The sequence below is a fragment of the Penaeus monodon genome, chromosome 11 (assembly GCF_015228065.2).
Source record: "Penaeus monodon isolate SGIC_2016 chromosome 11, NSTDA_Pmon_1, whole genome shotgun sequence".
Classification (NCBI taxonomy): domain Eukaryota; kingdom Metazoa; phylum Arthropoda; class Malacostraca; order Decapoda; family Penaeidae; genus Penaeus; species Penaeus monodon.
Window position 1 is genome coordinate 666,129 of NC_051396.1, and position 22,009 is coordinate 688,137.

At 39.1% G+C, this 22,009-nt stretch overlaps 1 protein-coding gene across 1 annotated transcript; it reads left to right on the forward strand.

The window, feature by feature from the left end:
- The first annotated feature begins 234 nt into the window (after window positions 1-234).
- On the forward strand, window positions 235-12,849 carry LOC119578641 (charged multivesicular body protein 4b-like). Its single transcript, XM_037926201.1, has 5 exons — window positions 235-522; window positions 6,550-6,727; window positions 6,849-6,963; window positions 7,212-7,402; window positions 10,789-12,849. Exons 1-4 carry the CDS (start codon window positions 345-347, stop codon window positions 7,395-7,397), a joined length of 657 nt encoding a protein of 218 aa, XP_037782129.1. The 5' UTR covers window positions 235-344; the 3' UTR covers window positions 7,398-7,402; window positions 10,789-12,849.
- The last annotated feature ends 9,160 nt before the right edge of the window (window positions 12,850-22,009 follow it).

Genomic DNA, 22,009 nt, shown 5'->3' on the forward strand with positions numbered 1-22,009 from the left:
GGAAATAGCGTGAGTCATTTACATCTGACCATGACGTCATAGACTGACGTCATAACAGTTTAGGGCTATTGTGTTATCTTCACAAACCATACATGTAGGTTCGTCTTCCCATCTCCTTCTAAAATTTCCGCCTTTCATATATTTCTAAAGGGGAAAAGACTTGATTCGTGGCCGAAAAGCCGAGCAGAGACCAGGATCGGCGCCGGGGCGTCCGCCGAGGAGCCCGAGTCCCGCCCGGTGAGGATAGCGGCCAGCTGTTTGTTGTGCCAGGCGAGACAGCAGGACGGAGCCCGAGCTTTTCCACAGGATTTCTCTCAAAGGAACCGTTTTCAGAGACTGCCACGATGAGTCTAGCAAAGTTTTTCGGCTTCGGAAAGAATGAGAAGTCCATCACGCCCGGAGAGGCGATCCAGAAACTGCGAGATACGGAGGAAATGCTGTGTAAGAAGCAGGATTTCTTGGAGAAAAAGATTGATCAGGAAATCTCTCTTGCGAAGCAGCACGGATCCAAAAATAAGAGAGGTAATGTATTTAGAATAAATGTTTTTTTTCAGGAAGTGACCCTGATACTGTTTGTCGGCTTTTAAACGTCTGCGTCTTTTGTTTAGTTGGGCATTGAAAGGGGCAAGGCAGGGTGGCTGCCAGTCTCGCCAAGGAATGCGCACGATTTGCCTTCCTGTGATTCGTTCTTGCAAACCGTCTGTGAGAAGGTACACTGAGAGAGCTTTGTTGGTATGTCTCATAATTTTCTGGTAACTTTTGTAGGGAATTGCAATATTTGCAAAGGTGGGAGACGAGTAGAAAAGTATGACCTACATTGGGGTTAACAAGTGTCACGCGGGCAGGTAGTTGCCTACAAGAATTGAGATATTGGTCCAAGTTGTAATATGTGACTTGATGATGAGTACACTGATGACATAGCCCTTAATTTTGAGATACTGGCTGCTTTGTGATGATTCACCTTCATACCTTATTTTCGCATGCTACGGTTATTTTATCGCTTGTAGATAGTCTAAAGGCCAGATTTTCATAAAACATATTTTGCCTTGTAAGGAATGTGTCGAATGAAGAGGAAAGACAGAATGATTTGACGGGAGAAAGAAGGAATGTGTGCCCTGAGTTGAGATAAGCACCTTGCAGCCCCCAAATCTTCACTGCCTTCTCCATCCTCCCTCCTTCACCACCAGTATTATTGTGATATATCATGACACATGTACACTTCATATATATGATGTATTGAACTGATTCCCTTACACTCTTATGTTTATGTATAACTAATTGTGTTATGCCAGTAATAGTCTGTATTTTCTCTCTATATATGTACATAATATATATACATACATATATATGCATATTCCTATATACATATATATATACATATACAGGTACATATATATTCAAATATATATTAAAAATATATATATGTATGTATGTATGTGCGTGTGTGTGTGTGTGTGTGCATGAATGTGTGTGTGTGTGTGTGTGTGTGTGTGTGTGTGTGTGTGTGTGTGTGTGTGTGTGTGTGTGTGTGTGTGTGTTAAGTATCATGCTGTGACGTGGCGGCTCAAACATGAACCTACCGTTAAAAAATATATATATATCTGGCTAGACTTCACCAAACCTTTGACAAAGTCTCTCACAAAAGACTGACTCAGAAATTACAGTTTAACAGAATCACTTGACAAACTTTTTACTGAATCACGGCTTTTCTTTGAAATAGGACTCAACACTGGATGGTTCTATATCTAGCTCTGTTTCTCTCTCTTCTTGTGTCCACCAATGCACCGTCTTTGGCTCTCCTTTTTCTACTCTACATAGTGACCTCCTACTATCCACCTCTGATTCTACCTCCTCCAGACTGACCTAGACTCCCTCGAGCAGTGGGAAGTCACATGGCAAATGAACTTTTGGCCAGACAAAGGCATAAAGCGTAACAAATCATAAATTTCACTCATTCCCAAGCACCTATTAACATCTTGCTGCTGGATAACAGAAATCCCTGAGTGTGATAAAACTCTGATGATTTCTGGCATCGGCCAGACACTGGGCATGGGAGTCCGCTACATCAACCACAGACCAAGCAGTTTGTCATGACACTAGTACACATGAACTGACAGTGATGGGTTAAATTTCCATATTCAGTCTGTTCACAACAGTTACCGAACTTACCATCACATAAATATCTAGGAATCACACTACATGCCAACACAAAATTTAACTCACACATAGACAGCATACAACATCAGGCCGGCAGAACACTAGGTTTCCTGAGGAGGAGTCTACGTGGTTGTGCACAACACACTGAACACATAGCCTACAATACACTTGTCTGCCCAACTCTAGAGTATTGTGCAGCAGTGTGGGACCCACACACACAGACAAATATTAGGAAATTAGAAAATATTACCACCTCAGCAGCCAGGTTCATCACGAACAATTACACTAAAACTTCTGGCATTAAAATACATATTAAGCAACAGTTACACATGGACACCCTCACAATACGTAGATAAGTACACAGATTAACAACCATGTTCAAAATCACAAACAATCAAGTTGACATAAACAAACAAGATTACCTCCACCAAACAAACATAACAATACATGAAACACTCACGACCAGAAATACGTAACATATCATGCAAATACAGATTCTTGTAAATACTCATACTTTCCGCGCACCATAACGTGACTGGAATAGTTTCCCACAACACATAATATACTCAAAAAAAGCAGACACATTTCACCAGCTTACGCTACTACACCTAAGAACACATACATAATACTCCCAAACTTAGATACCCTCCCCACCCCCCAACAAGCAACCTTGCTCCATAGAAGCGCTTATATGCGCTCATTTCTAGCATCCTACGTTTTAACAACATTGAGATTGAGATTAAATATATGTCCACCCCCCCTTGGTATTTTATTTTGAGTTGTCATGATTTTTTGGGGGGGCGGGAAATGTTTGTTTTATGTTGTTGATTTTTTTTTTTTTTTTTTTTTTTTTTTTTCTGGGAAATGTAAATAAGATAATGGATTGCTGTTGGTAATTTATTCTAGTGTATTTCTCCTATATATTGTAAATTGAATTATTGCATATACATGGAAGGATTTGGAAATTTTCCTTTTAGGAGGAGGGCAAGTATCCTTTTTATTTAGAAATATAAAGAATCTGTAACATGCAATTCTTTTTAGTATGGAAAATCATTCATCATTCCTCTTACTTAGGCCATTCTATGTAAGCATTTCTTTTATCAGCTTATGGTAGAAAAATTATGCATTTAAGCTTATTCCATATATATATAGTATTACAGTTATTTCAGTCACTGGATATGGTCATAGAGAAGAGAGTTTTGTTTGTATTCTTGAGAAATGTTCATAAGACACCTGCAGTGAATCAAGCAATTGCCATGGCCTCCATACTTGCCAGCTCTATCGTAAAGGCCAGCATGCTTCCCCAGGGAATAGTCTGGGAAGACAGAGCTTGGACTTGTTCTTTATTTAACAGTAAATCACTAGGGAGGTCGACAAGTTTGATCTTCCCAAAATATTTAGGATTTTAGTAAATGTGTGTAGTTCATAGTTTTTGGTTAAATTTAGATTTTAGATTTACACATCAAGGCATTTGAAGGTGTCCTGTAAATAATTACAATCATATTTGTCCATGATTAACAAGAAAAAAGGATTAAATGATGTTTATTTTACACCTGTAGGTAAAAATGTGTTTCTGCAAGCATAAGTCTTCGAACTACAAATTCTTAGTAGTGGCTCGGGCTGGGTTACAAATCAGTATATTTGCAGTTTCTAAAGACCTCTCTTGATTTAGGCATTTGTGTGCATTTTATGGTATAACATTGGAATGTAGTTTGCACTGAAGGTATCAAACAAAAACTACTAGCTGCTAGACATTTTATGCAGTAGTATTGATACCCAATCCCTTAGTAAAAAAGATTTTTTTCTCTCCCCCAGTCCTTTTTTCAATAGTACTACATTTACCCTTTTATTGCATAACTACACAACCCATTATTGCCATGAGTTTGTACCATTAAGTAAATTGTATTTGAATAAAAATTTTGAAACTACGTGCTAAGTGGTACAGTGGTAGCATTCTTGTCCAACAATCTTGCTGACCTGCATTCAAATCTCATCCTGCCTTTGGATGGTAACCTTGGCCATTCCTTGCACACAGTGGATAATTTTGAAGCAGAAACAAACTGACAGCTGTAATTTGACTTCCATCATGAGCATAAGAATAACCATTGTAACAAATGAATAAAGTAAATTATTTTATTTATTGTATTTATTTGTTTTAGATTTATAATTTGGTAGGCAGATATGCCACCCATTTTATGCTGATCATCTTAATATTTTTTCCCATGATAACCAATTAATCTAAAGCTTAGTCAGAATTAGTTTTTGACAACTTTGTTGCACTATTAAGTAAACAACATGAAAGTTTTATTGAAAGTTATGCTCAGTTTCATTCTTGGCAATGTATATCATATTGATTGTGGGAAATGTGTAATTTTAAATGAAATACATGACCATTAAAGAAAAAAGAATATTATTCCCTTAGATATGCCCTCTTATGGAAAAGCTGTCTCACCACTTGGGGGGAGGGGGGTTGATTGTGACCTGGTCTCATCAGAAGTAAATCACCGCTTTCAAATAGTTCTTGAAAATTGTCCAACAGGCATCTTCAACAGCTGTTGAATTGTTATAGTAGAATAATCATGTACAAAAGTTGTGGAAGTATCTTCATGTTACAATTTTACTGGGGAAAGAATTGTAGATTCCAACTGTTCTTCAAAATTGCCTAACAAATACCATAGTGGAAAAATGAGTCATCATATTAACCTTTAAAGGCTATAGTGACTGAGAGGAGGCCACTATCATGCCTGATGCTTATTGCTTACAGATTAAATGCATATTTGTTTATTTATTAATCATCTTTCCAGTGCCTCCTTTGATAACAGATGAATGACAAAACTGCATGTACATTTCTGTGTCACCAGAAAGTAAAGCCAACACTATGAGCTTTATTGAAACATAGTTTTATCAATATATAACAATATTCAGATAGAAGGAAAAATTTGAGGGACTTGCACCAGAATATAATTTTTTAAAAATCTTTGTATGGATTTTTAAAAATTCCATTCTCATTATGTCAGTTTCCACATTTCTAAACCTGAGTATTTTTATCTTTACACCGAGATACTTCAAAGTTTCCAGACTTTGAAAAGGAGAACTTTCAAGTGAATATGTTAAAAGCAGTTTCAAGGAGTATGTAGCTACCTCATTTATATTCAAGTTTTACTTCGGCTAGAATATGTCTTCTAGAATATGTCTTCTGAAGGAAAGGTTACAAAACATTAATACAGCTGTGATAATTGACTCTGGGTAAAAGTAGTTACTTGCACAGAAAGTGTAAGGGCTACCCTTGTGTGAAAAAAATCATAGCAATCTTTTATGATTTTACAGACGACAAGAATTTGCCAGAAGTGCAGTCAGCCCGACACTCTGATGGTATTATGCACAGACTTCCAGACTTTTAGATCTGTCTTTACGCACATGGCACAAGCCAACACCCATTTACAGATTCTCTTTTGCTCCCTTGTTGGCACATAGTTGTGTGAGATTTGTTAAATGTGGATCATCACAAAGGGTCTATGGCTGTAGTCATGGTTGCTCTGGCTCTGCATAACTCTTGCTCAGAACATTTCAGAGTGGTCATGAATACTAGCCAAAGGACTATACAGTAATATGTGTAATGTATATGTTGGCATTGTTATTAGTGATACTATTATTTTTTTAATTCCAATAGTATTACTATTATCATTATTAATTGATATTACTATTTCATTTGTAAATATTCAGTGATCATCTTCATCATTCTTATTATTTTGTATCTATGATTGTTATTGTCATTTTCATATTATTTCTATTATTATTACTATTGTTGTTATTATTATCATCATTATTGTTATTGTTATTATTATTATTATTATTATTACTATTATTATTATTATTATTATTATTTATTGTATAATGATGTGTATCACAGATTTATTATTATTAATCACTGCACTTTATATATTCTGTCTCTGAGCTTTTAACAAGTTTCTGTAATATAGTTCTGCTGCCTACTGTTATGAAATATTGTAAGTAATGGTAGTGGTATGGATAATTTTTTTTTATTGTACTTCCAATAACCATATATATCATTTTACAACAATAAGCATTGCAGCTTACAATTAGTTGAAGAGGAAAGTATGATAATATATTTTATAGCATTAAGGAATAGTTTCTTGTTTTATATATCTGTATATTGGTAGAATTTAAGAATTCAAAACCTACAAATATGAATTGTTTAAGATTAAAGACTTTGAAGCAGCAATTAGCTTGTGTGAGTATTAAAGTTGGTGACTGAATATTTCTGTCAATATCCTTATTCTCTCATTTTTAACCCTGTCTTATTTCTTGTTGCTTCCTGTCTTTCACATTCTGACACTCAATAATGTCTAACAACTTTTCTCTCTTTTCCAGTGGCCCTGCAAGCTCTGAAGCGTAAGAAGCGATATGAGAAACAGCTGCAACAGATTGATGGCACTCTTAGCACCATTGAGATGCAGCGTGAGGCCTTGGAGTCGGCTAGCACGAACACCACAGTCCTGCAGACCATGAATGAAGCTGCCAAGGCTCTGAGGGCAGCACACCAGGACATGTAAGTCTAGGAGATTTTTTGTGGCCTGGAGCTTCAGTATCATATTTATTTCAAAGTTAACAATTTTGAATAAAATGGTCTAGTGAGATATGTTACAAAATTTATCTTTTTCCCTTTCCAGGGACGTGGACAAGGTTCATGACATGATGGACGACATTGCAGAACAGCAGGAGGTTGCCCATGAGATCTCTGAGGCCATCTCCAACCCTGTTGCATTTGGTGATGGCGTGGATGAGGTAGAGTATCTTTAATTGTTAGGTCATGTTTATAAGGAACAGTGATTTCTTCTGTGCTTAGCTTGTAGTTTCTGTTATTTTATCTCTGGCTAAAAACTTAGAACTTAATGACAGCATCGTTATGTAATTTATTTTTTTAATTTTATATTTAAGTGTTGGTAGAGTTGATGGTCCTGCTTCGGTAAACCATGTTGATTTACTGGTGTCACAATTTGTTGGATGGATGATTTTTAAGTCTCCCCTTCCAGGACGACCTGCTGGCTGAGCTTGAGGAGTTAGAACAAGAGGCTCTGGACGAGAAACTCCTAGAGACCACAGGAGTCACAGACGAGCTTCCAGAAGTTCCCTCGGCTATTCCAGAGACCGTCTCCAAGAAGAAAGCCAAAGAGGACTATGATGATGATATGGCGGAACTTGCAGCCTGGGCCTCATAAGCATGGTACGCTATGTGATAAGAACACTATGTATAAGGGCAAGAGGTTATTGACTGTGACCAGATTTGCCTATATATAGGAAATATTTAATTGTAAAAAAAAAAAGAAAAAAATGGAAGGAAAGCCTTTGTGTAATTAATGGATATCACTATTTTCAGAAGTGAAAGATGTCAGAGATTTGAATTACTCTTGATTGCTTTAGACTTAGAAAACTGCATATTATGTTTCCTACTACTATATATGTATGAAAAGAGTCAGTTCCATTTGCTATATAATATATTTAGTGGTAGTGTGTCAAGGAACCCAAAATTATTCCATGGGAATTTAGGTGTAGGTTATATGAAGTGCTCTTTGGAGTAAAGAAAAAAAACAATATGTTCTAAAGAAAACCTGTTTTTATAGAAAAGTGTGTTTACATTTGTGCAGCTTGTAAAACACAGCAACTGTAATTGGTTCATTTGCTACACCTGCTATGGCGGTGGAACAGTCCTTACCTTTAAATTATGGCAGGATTCAGACGTAATTTTTGTTAAATAGTTCAGAAATATGCAGAGAGAACTACTTCAAAATGGCAGGGAGAATTGTCTTAGGGTTAGCTGTAAGCTATAAGCCTAGATGGTGCCAGTGTGGTGCAACCAGAATAAAATGTAATATAAAGTATCCCCTACTATTTTCTAGCCTTCTTGCCTTCTTGTGTGGTAGCATTAAAGGAAAAATTAGGAGACAGTATGGTAGCACTCATTATGGTCTGAAAGTGTCAAGAAATCCCGTTATAGTTTTCTTCTTCTTCTTCATCCATCATCAGCCCCCCCCCCCCCATCCCATTTATGTTGTGTCATTAGGACACTTAGGAGGCAGAGACTAGGGCCCAATGTTAGGACCTCCCTTACCATTTCCTTTTCTTCTTCTTTTTTTTTTCATTAAAAAAATAATACATTCATCACATATTTATAACATGCTCAAGACTTTTTCTTTTGTGTTTTAGAAAGCTAAAGGACTAGGAAAAATTAAAAGGCTTATAAAAATACTTACTGAAATAAGAAAAGAACAAGCTGCATAAATGGAAAGAGTTTAGGGCACATCTACTACCCTTCCTCATCCCAGTTCTGAGCATATATGTATATTTTATGATCATATTTATTGCTAAAATTCATATAATTGTAAAGCTGATTCTTTACATCAAATGGATGTACAACCTGTATGAAATTTGTGCCTACTGGAGATCCTCTTAAGACTTTGAAAAGAGACTTTGAGACTTTGAAAAGTCACATTTCAATTTATTTGTTTATTTATTTTTTTATTGCTTCTGCCAAATCTAATATTTGCTCAGGTTATGTAAGATTTGAGGGACTAGTGCCTTTAAATAGTTGAAAACCTTATGCTTTTCAACTTTCTAAACAGTGGTAGAAAGAGGAGAGGTCCTTGATCCTAAGTGTGAAAAGGGAAAAAACAAAATATGATATATTTGTGACACAACTCCCAACCTTTCAGTGTAGTTTAAGAAATCTTAAAAAAAACAAACAATAAGAGCATAGTAGGTACTATCAAACTTGAATTTTGTGTAAGTCAAATAAGTAAGCTAATAAGACCTCTACATTATTTTTGGTGAATGATACCAGGGCAGTATGATGTAATGACATAGATCATAAAGACTCATATACAAAAGGCATTGCATAGCTATTTTTACCCATAGAGTTTAAACTTTTAATGAGTATTTTTAGCATTGAGTTCAGTCTTTCCTTTCCCAAATGAACTCCAGTCATTAAGGTGCAAAGTTGAAAAAAATTATCACAGTTATACAATCTGTATGATTGAAAATGTCATCACATAAAACAAGAAAATATGTATTTAGCTATATTGCTAAGCATTAATAGTAAAAAGATGATGATATACCAAGAGGTAACTCTGTGGTATATGAAAATATATGTAATAGCTAGTATGTATCATAATGGGAAAAAAAAAAAAAAATCCCACCAGTTTTTGATAGGTCTTCCAGAGTGAATAGATCTGTAATTTTAGTTAATTGGTTGCATTTCCACAAGAAGTGTGTAGTCACCAAGGAATCAGTTATTAGTCCTACCTATCTCACTTGTTTACCCTTTTCATTGATTTTTAAAATACTTTTATATTATTTTATTACTTTTATTGTTGTTGCTGCCAGTCAAAGCAAACCTGCTTTCATCCGACCAAAGACACGCTTCACCAGTTGGGGTACCACTCTTCATATTTTTTTGCAAAGGAGATGCACTTCCTTTTCCTAACACAATTGAGCAGTGGTTTATTCCAAGTCACGAAAACTTCAGAAATTAAGATCGTCTTGGGAACATTCCTGTAAGCAGCACAGAGATGCATTTCCAAGGAGTCATGTTTTTTTCCTTGATTTCTCGAGCTGTTATCAAAGGATTTCCCTTCACCTGCTTTCCAATAATCTTTTGGGTCCACACTTGCACCCTGGACTGAGTAAATTGCCCTTACTAAAATGTTTCACAAGATGCTGCACACTTCTCCACCCCACTCCTAAAGTGACTGTTCTGCCTTGTACAAGGCATCCACTGCTACAATATATTCCTTAACTGTGGTCCCCCTGGGCATCCCAAGTTAAAAGTCAAAGAGAAAAAGAGAATCAATAAAGGAAAATAAAGTGGTCGTAGTCGACTTGAATTCATCAAGCATAACCTCCCCTGTCAAAGGCAGGTGAGTGACAAATGATGCATCGAAGCATTACAATGTTGCCAAGAACCACCATTACTGATAGGCATGACCAGTATTCTGTATACAGGAGACCTTCAAGATATAATCCATTAAGGAAATTAAGCATCAATCCTCCAGACTAACAAAACAGGTGCAAAGCCTCTGGACAAACATTCACAGAATCTCACCACACACCACACCACACACACACCCACACACAACACAAACACAACACACACAACACAACACACAACACACACACACACACACACACACACACAACACACACACACACACCACACACACAAAACACAACACACAAACACACACAACACACACACACACAACACACACACACACACACACACACACACACACAACACACACACACACACACACACACAACACACACACACAAAACACACACACACACACACACACACACACACACACACACACACACACACACACACACACACACACACACACACACACACACACATCAGTGAACTGTACATAAACTTGCAGCTAGTGGTTTAAAGGAAATGTTCAAATGAAAGCCTCTTAAAAATGTTATTGGTTTCATGGAGACCACAGTTACAGTTTCTTATCATTTTCTTATTTCCTATTTCTTGTTTGATTTTTGTTGTTGTTGTTGTTGTGTTACAAAGATTTTAATTAATCTTCTATTTTCCTCCAGGTTCTCTGTATGGATCCCTGCCCAGTTTCGTTGGCCTTCCGGTTATCAAGCCTGGTGCAAGTGGCTGTCTCATTGGGACTATCTGTGTGTGGCTTACCTCGTGGCACCTGCATTCAAAACAGCCTGTTTCTTCTTATTTTCATGTAATGTTAATTATTCATTGATTATGGGTTAATAGATATCTATGTGTACATTCTTCAAATTACAGTGATAACCTTTTGCGAGTGCTTCAGGTAAATGTGCAAACTGCTCAGTTCCTTGTGGGTTTTTAGAGCGATTCACTTCAGTGCTTTGTATATTGGATTAATTGAGTGGTTAAATTGCTTGCTTTTTAAATATAAGCTGAGTAATTTGGAGTGATCATACTTATCATAGGAGCTACATGATTTTTTTTTTTTTTTTTTTCTTTCCTTTTTTTTTCTCTCCATCTATCATTACATGTCTTCTGTTATATTACTTCCCTTTCAATGCAGTCTTATAGCTCATCAGATTTTAGTATGAATAATAGAACAAGAAAATGATGTAACTTGTACAAACATCACTCACTCATCCATACACAAATTCACTCACTCATTCACTCATTCAACTCACTTATGCACTCAACTAACTTATTTTCTATTTCTATTTCTTTATCCTTTTTCACTTTTTCTCATACAAAATAGGAAAGAATACAAAGTACTATCATAGAACCAGGGTTCTATGTTGAAATATGCACTCATGTATTCTATTCTGAGTACTATGTCAGCTTATGTTCCCTCTCTCTCTTCTTCACACTCATTACAAATATAATTTGTCAATTCCTTTCCAATAGTGCTTTTTCCTGTCAGTGAATGCCTAAGTACCGAGCTGCTAATGTTAAGCAGAATTCTTCACTGCAGAGATGTTAGCTGTCTGTAGACATTTTATAAGGAAATTGATTTTTTTTTTTTTTTTTTCTTTTTTTTTTTTTTAATTGTATACATGCATTATTGTAAGAGTTAAAAATTAATTGGCAGATGCATACTATATCGTAGTCACTGGTACAGAATTGATGAAGCATTGCTCTCATTAGTGTTACAGGATGTATTTTCTTCTTTTGGTTATTTTGATTACTATTTTATATGTATGCTTTGGTCAGTGTATGTTTCTTAGTAGTTTTCAATATTATTATTTTTATTCTTTGATTCTTTTTACTTTATAACTTGGACAATTGGGAACCCTTCCTCATTCACATTGGTATATTGGCTGAAGCCATGTCACTTCAAAATTTCTTGTTAAATTTGGTGAAGTTCATAAGATGGTATTTCAGCAATTGGGCCCAGAAGTGTTTTGACATGCCCTGAAGTTGTTTCTGTAATAGGAAAATGTGCCTTACCAAAATTGACATGTTCAAGCTACCCATTTGAGGAAACCCATCACGTCATATCTTGAATAAACACTGTCACTTCTTAACAACAACAGGCAGTTGTTTAGTTTGCAAGTCCTGAGATCTTGCCACATTGCACAGGCCTTTACAATGAATCGTCCTTTTGTTATATTATGTACCTTTGTAAATACTCTATATAAGCCCCTGATGCACCTTATATTAAGCTTACATGATTCCTACTTTCTATGAATGGTGGTTTGTAAATGAGCCAAGTAGCTATTAGCATTGTGCAAGAATTGATTTTTCATGCCATTGTGAGGTACAGTATCTTACTGGTGATGAAGCACAATGTTAATAGACACTAGTATAGTCCATAAAGTGTTGTATTATCTTTCTGTATTTGCTGCCCCTTCTTTTCATATCTTACCAATTTTCCTTTTAATTTTGTTGTTTTTTGCTTCTTTTTTTTCTTTCCTCTTCTTTCTGCAAGTATATTAAGATTTAGAAGTGCTAACATAGAAGGATTTTATTTAGTCACAAGTCGTAAATATGTTTGAATTTGAGGATATCTGCCAGTGACTTATTACGAAAACCTAGCTTGTGATTGTTCAGATGTAAAGTTATATGCAAGAGATACCAAACACTTTGAATGGAATAATAAAAATCTGCATAAGTTTCAATATATGTATTTGATATAATAGAAAATGTTATTTCCATTGGTCTTTTCATTTTCCTTTCCATGTTATGTTCAGCTGTTAATAACTAGCTATTTAAAGTATACTATGTATACAGTATATATATCTGTTTTTAGTTTGTTTTAAGCTTTTTAGTTTAATATGCCATAGGAACTACTACAGAGTTGGCTCAGACTCCTAGAAGGCTACAGTGTTTTCTGTAAAATGATTTGTCAAAGTGTGTATATTTATGAATAATGATCTTACTAAGTAAAATATTCATTGATTTCTGTAGTTTGTAATTAATGCCTTGCCAGTTTTATGCCTTTGCCAGTAGATCAGCCTGAAATTAGTTTTTTTTTTTTAACAATCTGGTTACATTTTAACCCAATGACACTGGGAACATGTAATGTCCACTGAAATTATGTTTCCTGAAATTGTATTTACACAGATGTCTCCACAGGTGCTCAGCCAGTTAGTAGTCGAAGTGGCCTCATAATTTCCCCTTTCATTGATTGATTGATGGTTTATTTTTTTTTTTTTTTTTTTTTTTTTTTTTTTTTTTTTTTTTTAGTGTTAATACTGTTATGATTATTATTGACATTATGGTTATTATAATGCTATTAACAGTTCTGATACCCAAATAAAATTAAACAATATTTCTGAAAGTCATGGAAATAGTAAACAGGTGCAATAGTATGACTAGTTGTTGACTAAGGTTTTGCAGGGCCATCTATGTGTAAACACAATTGATAAACTAAATAGTGGTGTGGCATGTACTGTATATACTTGCCATCTCCAACAACAGTGGGTTAAGCTTGCATGTACATTAGGTTGAGAAATGCAGCATCTGAGAATTTGAATTAGATATTTTTCCAAACAAATGTCAATATGTTATACATTTATATATGCAGTTGCTCAGCTTAAAGTTGCAGTTCATAGGTTTCCAAACTGTTAAGAAATGCACCAAACATACTGATTAATGAGAATCATTTTTTTATTGAAAACGAACTTGCTCACAATAAAAAAATTAAAAAGAAACTGATATCAGTCAGACCTTTTGTTATAGATGCTGATTTGACATAAAATTTCAAAGTAATGGTGAAATGATTTACACACAAATACCTATCAGTGCATTGTGTGTTTTGCAAATTACCTCCCCTCCCCATCTTCATCCCATGCTCATTGCTGTTGTGGGGTGCTTAGGAGACAGAGACTCAACCAATATGGTTTGTCATCACCTCTTCTGTACTCTTATTTTTAACCATTTCACCACAGTACTTTATAATAATGCTATGTGACTTGATGTCTTGCACATTTATTTATTTTAACCATTAAACTTTCTGGGAATTCACAAGCATTGCCTTATGAACCAAAAAAAATTCCTTACCTGGGAGCTTTGCCCCAGGGTGATATTGATGAAACTAATAAACACAAAAACAACAAGAATATTGATTATGCTTAAGATAGTAATGATAATATCATTAACAAAAAATTGACTGTAATAGATAATAAAAATAATGTAAATGATAATTACGAGTATAATAGTAATAACAACAACAATGATTATTATTAATGATAAAGCAATAATAACATTGATAACAATATTAAGAATTAAACATAACTTATAGTAACGATAATGGTATTACAGGTAATGAGAAAAAAAAAATCATGATAATAACAATAAAAGAAATAATAATAATGATTGTAATGATAATTATGATAATGATAAAAAAAATAATGATTATGATAATACTTATAATAATGATAATAGAATGATGATAATTATAACAATGATAATGGTAATGATGATGAAAATAATAATGATAATGATAACAATAATAATCACTAGGATAACAATAATAATAATAGTAATTATGATAACAATGATAATGATGAGAATGAGATAATTATTACAAGGATAATAATAATAATAATAATAATAATAATAATAATAATAATGTGGGCCTTGCCAGTCCTCCTCCCCCCAGAAAGACCCACTGGCAATGACCAGAATAAATGGATATGCTGGGGGGAGGGGAGTTGTCCCTCCCACCCAGCAAGTAAGGCGGGCTGTGGTCCTCACTATGAGGACAAATGTCGGGGCGCAGGATTGGAACAGATTACCGCCCCGGCAGGCGTCAACCCACCATGAAGCTTGTGGGGCAAAGCCCTCGGGAACCCCACAGTCCCACAGCCTGCCGTCCCCCTTTATATGGGGCTGTGTCGGCAGAGGTGGCGTGCACCCGGAGTGACCACCGAGCTTACCTCAGGCAGGCTTTCCGGGTAGGTGCTTGGAACATCCGGTCCTTGCGGCAGGATGAGCTGTTACCTCTGCTATCGCGGGAATTAGGGCAACTGGGAGTTGAGGTGGCTGCCCTCACATAGGTGAGAAGACCTGGTAGCAGCATGATCAGTGTGGGTGGGTACACCTACTACTGGTCGGGCTGCAGCGATGGTCACCACCTCCAGGGTGTAGCCATAGCCATCTCCAGCCGACTTCAGCCCTCGGTAGTTGAGGTGACACCGGTTGATGAGCGTATTATGGCATTGAGACCGAAGCATGCTTTTGGCTTCATGTCTCTTATTGCTGTATACGCCCTACCAATGTATATAAAATTGATGTGAAAGAGGCGTTCTATGCCAAACTCGCATCTGTGGCAGACAATTGCCCCGGCGAGATATTTGCATTGTTCTGGGTGACTTCAATGCAGTATCCGGCTGTGACCGAGCTGGCTATGAGATGTCTGTCGGCCCCCATGGCTCGGGAGCTGATCCCAGCAGCGAGAATAGCCTCCTTCTCTGGGACTTTGCTAGGTCCCAGAAAATGAGGATCTCTGGCTCCTGGTACCAGCGCTCCAACCCGCATCAGCTGGACATGGTACAGCGATGGTAAAGTGGCGGAGAAGATCAACCACATTCTTGTTAGCACGCGATGGAGGATCCTCCAGAACTGCAGGGTTTACCGGACTGCCGAGTTCTGTGGCACCGACCATAGGCTGGTTGTGGCTACCCTGCGGGTCCACTTCAAAACTCCCCGTCCCTCCAGTGGCCACCCTAAGGTGTTTCACCTGGACAGACTAAGGGAGGAGGAGTGTGCCCGTGGGTTCACCATGGCAGTCTCTGACCGATTCACAGAACTCAACAACCTGACGGACCCAGTTGCTCTGTGGGAGCTCTTCAAGTGCGTAACACTCGAAGCAGCTCAGGAGTCCACTGGAGTATGCCGAGGGCAAGGCAGAATTTCATCTCCCTGGAGACATTAGAGGCCACTGAAGCGTGTCGCAAGGCTCGGCTGAATGGGAATCAAGTCTTGCGTCATTCCATGGTGCTTAGGGCTCAGACACTGCTGAGAAGGGACAAGGAACAGTTCATCAGGAATCTTACTGAGGAGTTTGAAGGCCATTTCTTGGTAAATGACCTTCGCCCTTCCTACCAAGCCCTGAGAAAACTGAACTCTAAGCCCTCCTCACAGATGACTGCAGTCCGATCAACGGATGGACGGATCATCTCAGATCATGTTGGGGTTCGTGAACGTTGGGCTGAGTATTTTGATCAGTTGTACCAGGTAGACCCTCCAACACTTAGCTTGGATGCAAGCGATGTCTCAGTGCCTGCACCGGACCCACCCATCAGTGAGGAACCTCCTACCCTAACTGAGGTTAGGATGGCGATTTCCAAGCTGAAGAGTGGGAAAGCTGCAGTCATATGTGATATCCCTGCTGAACTGCTAAAGGCTGGGGGCGAACCCATGGCTCGGGGCCTGCATACAGTCCTGACTGCCATCTGGCAGTCTGGTACCATTCCCCGTGACCTGCTGAGGGGCGTGGTCATCCCTCTCTGGAAGGGGAAAGGGGATCGTTAGGATTGTAGCAACTACCATGGCATTACACTGCTCAGCATACCAGGCAAGGTTCTCGCCCACATCCTTCTGAAACGGATCCGCAACCACCTATTGAGGCATCAGAGACCAGAGCAGTCTGGATTTACTCCTGGCAAGTCCACGATAGACCGTATACTAGCGCTTCGAGTAATTGTGGAACGCCGTCGTGAGTTTGGTCATGGGTTGCTTGCAACCTACATCGACTTCAAGAAGGGGTTTGACTCGGTGCATCGGGAATCGCTATGGGAGATCCTGAGACTCAGGGGAATTCCGACACAGATTATTGGCCTAATAGCAAGCCTTTATACTGGTACTGAAAGTGCTGTAATGTGTGGTGGGGGTATGTCGAACTTCTTCCCTGTTAATTCAGGGGTGAGGCAAGGCTGTGTCCTTGCACCAACACTTTTCAACACCTGTATGGACTGGATAACCCCCCCAATCCCTTGCCCGTTATTGTCGTGGGGGGGCTTAGGAGACGGAGACTGGGACCCAATGATGGGGAACTCCCCAACCTTGGGACTCAGCCCTTGACTCAACTAATTTTGCATGGTCTTTTTTTTTTCCTTCCCACTTTTCGTTTCTGTCCCTTCACCAAACCCTTCTGCTATCCACCTCCTAAGGTGTGAGAGCCGTGCTGAAAGGATGAAAGGCTGACTTTGTGCCAGTCCTGAACGGCCTGAGGGAGCCATGGGCACGGTATTCCCTTGATTTATTTCCCAGCCCTTACCCCCCAAGGGACCCTCCACTGAAATTATGTTTTCCTGAAATTGTATTTACACAGATGTCTCCACATGTGCTCGCCAGTTGTAGTCTATTGATTTGATTGCTTGATTTTTTTTTTTTTATTTTTTTTTTTTTTTTTTTTTTTTTTTTTTTTAGTGTTAATAACTGTTATGATTATTATTGACATTATGGTTTATTATAATGCTATTAACAGTTCTGATACCCAAAAAATTAAACAATATTTCTGAAATCCTGGAAATAGTAAAACAGGTGCATAGTATGCACTAGTTTTTGACTATAGTTTTGCAGGGCCCATCTATGTGTAAACACATTGACAAACAAATAGTGGTGTGGCATGTACTGTCTATACTTGCCTCTCCACACATGTGGGTTACTCTTGCTGTACCTATGTTGAGAAATGCAGCATCTTGAGGAATTTGTAATTAGATATTTTTCCAAACAAGCTGTCAATATTTATACATTTATTATGCAGTTGCTTCAGGCTAAAGTTGCAGTTCATAGGTTTCCAAACTGTAAGGTAAATGCACCAAACATACTGAATTAATGAGAATCATTTTTGGAACGAACTTGCTCCGATAGAAAAATTAAAAAGAAACGATATCAGTCAGACTTTGTTATAGATGCTGATTTGACATAAAATTTCAAGTAATGGTGAAATGATTACACACAAATAACTTATCAGTGCATTGTGTGTTTTTTGCAAATACTCCCCTCCCCATCTTCATCCCATGCTCATTGCTGTTGTGGTGTGCTTAGGAGACGAGCTCAAACCATCTGGTTTGTCATCACTCTTCTTAACTCTTATTTTTTAACCAGCCATTTCACCACAGTACGTATAATAATGCTATGTGACTTGATTCTTGCACATTTATTTATTTTCAACACATTAAACTTTCTGGGAATTCACAGCATTGCCTTATGATCCAAAAAAAATTCCTTACCTGGAGCTTTGCCCCAGGGTGATATTGATGAAACTAATAAACACAAAAACAACAAGAATATTGATTATGCTTAAGATAGTAATGATATATCATTAACAAAAAATTGACTGTAATAGATAATAAAAAATATATGTAATGATAATTACGAGTATAATAGTTAACAACAACAATGATTATTATTATGATAATAGCATAATAACAATTGATAACATATTAAGAATTAAACATAACTTATAGTAACGATAATGGTATTACAAGGTAATGAGTAAAAAAGATCATGATATACAATAAAAGAAATAATAATACTATTGTAATGAATACTGTAATGATAATGATAAAAAATAATATGATTATGATAATTACTTATAATAATGATAATAGAATATGATAATTTATAACAATGATGAATGGGTATGATGATAAATAATATGATAAAGGATAACAATAATAATCTACTAGGATAACAATATAATAATAGTAATATGATAACAATGATAGTGATGAGAATGAGATAATTTTACAAGGATAATAATAATAATAATATAATAATAATAAATAAAAATGTGGGCCTTGCCAGTCCTCCTCCCCCCAGAAGACCACGGCCAATTGACCAGAATAAATGGATATGCTGGGGGGAGGGGAGTTGTCCTCCCACCCGGCAAGTAAGCGGTGCTGTGGTCCTCACTATGAGGACAATGTCGGGGCTTAGGATGGAGAGAGTTACTCTCGCCCCGGCTAGGCGTCAACCCACCATGAAGCTTGTGGGGCAAAGCCCTCGGGAACTCCACAGGTCCCCATCCTACCGTCCCCCTTTTATATGGGGCGTGTCCGCGAGTGGGCGTGCACCCGAGTGACCCACCCTAGGCTTAACCTCAGCAATGCTTTCCGGTATGCCGCTTTGGAACTAGGGCAACTGGGAGTTGAGTGGTTGCCCTCTCATTAAGTGATAAGACCTAGTACAGCATATCGTGTGGGTGGTACACCTACTACTGGTCTTTCTGCAGCGATGTCACCACCTCCATGGTGTAGCCATAGCCATCTCCAGCCGCTCTTTCAGCCCTCGGTAGTTGAGGTGACACCGGTTGATGAGCGTATTATGCATGTGGACCCGAAGCATGCTTTTGGCTTCATGTCCTCGTATTGCTGATACTCCCCTACCAATGTAAGATAAAATTTGAGTGAAAGAGCCGTTTCTATCCAAACTCGCAGCTGTAGCAGAACATTGGCCCTCCGGCGAGATACCGCATTGTTCGGGTGACTTCAATGCATATCTGGCTGTGACCAGCTGGCTATGAATTTCTGTCGCCCCCGTGGGCTCAGGGAGCTGATCCCAGCAGCGAGAATAGCATCCTTCTTCTGGGACTTTGCTAGGTCCCAGAAATGAGGATCTCTGGCTCCTGTACCAGCGCTCCAAAACCCGCATCGCTGGACATGGTACAGCGATGGTAAAGTGGCGGAGAAGTCAGCACATTCTTGTTAGCCTGATGGGATCCTCCCAGAACTGCAGGGTTTACCTACTGCGAGTTCTGGGGCAGCGCCGACCATAGGCCTGGTTGTGGCTACCCTGTGGGTTCCACTTCAAAACTCCCCGTCCCTCCAGTGGGGGCCCCTAAGGTGTTTCACTGGCAGACTAAGGGAGGAGGAGTGTGCCCCGTGGGTTCACCATGGCAGTCTCTGACCGATTCCACAGAACTCAACACTGATGGCCCCAGTTGCTCTGTGAGCTCTTCAAAGTGCGTAACACTCGAAGCAGCTCAGGATCCCTGGGGTAATGCCCGAGGCAAGGCAGAATTTCATTCTCCCTGGAGACATTAGAGGCCACGGAAGCGTGTCGTAAGGCTCGGCTGAAATGGGTAATCAAGTCTTGCGTCATTCATGGGCTTATGGCTCAGACTACTGCTTGAGAAGGTGACAAGGAACAGTTCATCTGAGTCTTACTGAGGATTTGAAGGCAATTTCTTGGTAAATGACATTCGCCCTTTCCTACAAGCCCTGATAAACTGACTCTAAGCCCTCCTCACAGATGACTGCAGTCCGATCAACGGATGGACGGATCGATCTCAGATCATGTTGGGGTTCGTGACGTTGGCTGAGTATTTTGATCAGTTGTACCAGGTAGAACCCTCCACACATAGCTTGAATGCCATCGATGTCTCAGTGCCTGCACCGGACCCAACCCATCAGTGAGGAAACCCTCCTACCCTAACTGGGTTAGGATGGCGATTTCCAAGCTAGATGGGAAAGCTGAGTCCAGCATGTGATATCCCTGCGACTGCTAAAGGCTGGGGGCGCCCATGGCTCGGGGGCCTGCATACTTCCTGCTGGCCATCTGGCATCTGGTTAAACCATTCCCCGTGACCTGCTGAGGGGCGTGGTCATCCCTCTCTGGAAGGGAAAGGGGATCGTTAGGATTGTAGCAACTACCATGGCATTACACTGCTCAGCATACCTCGGCAAGGTTCTCGCCCACATCCTTCTGAAACGGGATCCGCAACCCACCTATTGAATGCATCAGAGACCCAAGCAGTCTTGGAATTTACTCCTGGCATCCACGAGAGACCGTATCTAGCGCTTCGAGTAATGTGGAACGCCGTCGTGAGTTTGTCATGGTTTGCTTGCAACCTACATCGCTTCAAGAAGGTTTTGACTCGTGCATCGGGACATCGCTATGGAGATCCTGAGACTCAGGGGAATGCCGACACAGGATTAATTGGCCTATAGCAAGCCTTTATACTGGACTGAAAGTGCTGTAAGTGTGGTGGGGGGAATGTCGAACTTCTTCCCTGGTTAATCAGGGTGAGCCAAGGCTGTGTCCCCTTCCACCCCCTTTTTCACACCTGTATGTCTGAATAACCCCCCCAGTCCCTTGCCCGTTGTTGTCGTGGGGGGGCTTAGGAGACGGAGACTGGGACCCAATGATGGGGAACTCCCCAACCTTGGGACTCAGCCCTCGACTCAACTAATTTTGCATGGTCTTTTTTTTTTTCCTTCCCACTTTTCGTTTCTGTCCCTTCACCAAACCCTTCTGCTATCCACCTCCTAAGGTGTGAGAGCCGTGCTGAAAGGATGAAAGCTGACTTTGTGCCAGTCCTGAACGGCCTGAGGGAGCCATGGGCACGGTATTCCCTTGATTTAGTTACCTAGCCCTTACCCCTCAAGGGGACCCTGAGGGGTGGATTGTTTTATCCCCCAACATAAACCCAGGCTTACCATGGCCAGTAATGAAAAACATATCCCCACTATTAGGGGCAATGAGGCTTGCCCCTTTATCAAATAGCCCCAACGATGTAAACCCACCCGATTCCCTGACCCCAGGCTCTCCTTTGACCACGGCTCCGAACACTGCAATAACTACCCCCTCATCAATGCCTACTAGTACAGTAGCCAACAATCAACCCTTAAGGAACATTTCCACTCTTCCAGCATGCTCAACTTCAACACCTCTATCCCCACAACCTCCAACATCAACCACCCCATCCTCCCTTATTAATACCTTACAGCCTTATTGCCCACCTCTCCATAACACTACCTCACTCAACACTACTCCATCTTCGTCACGCCCCCGCCCTTCTACTACCCCAATCTCTACAACAATCTTGAATACTCTCTTTAGCGCAGCCAAATGGGACCGATT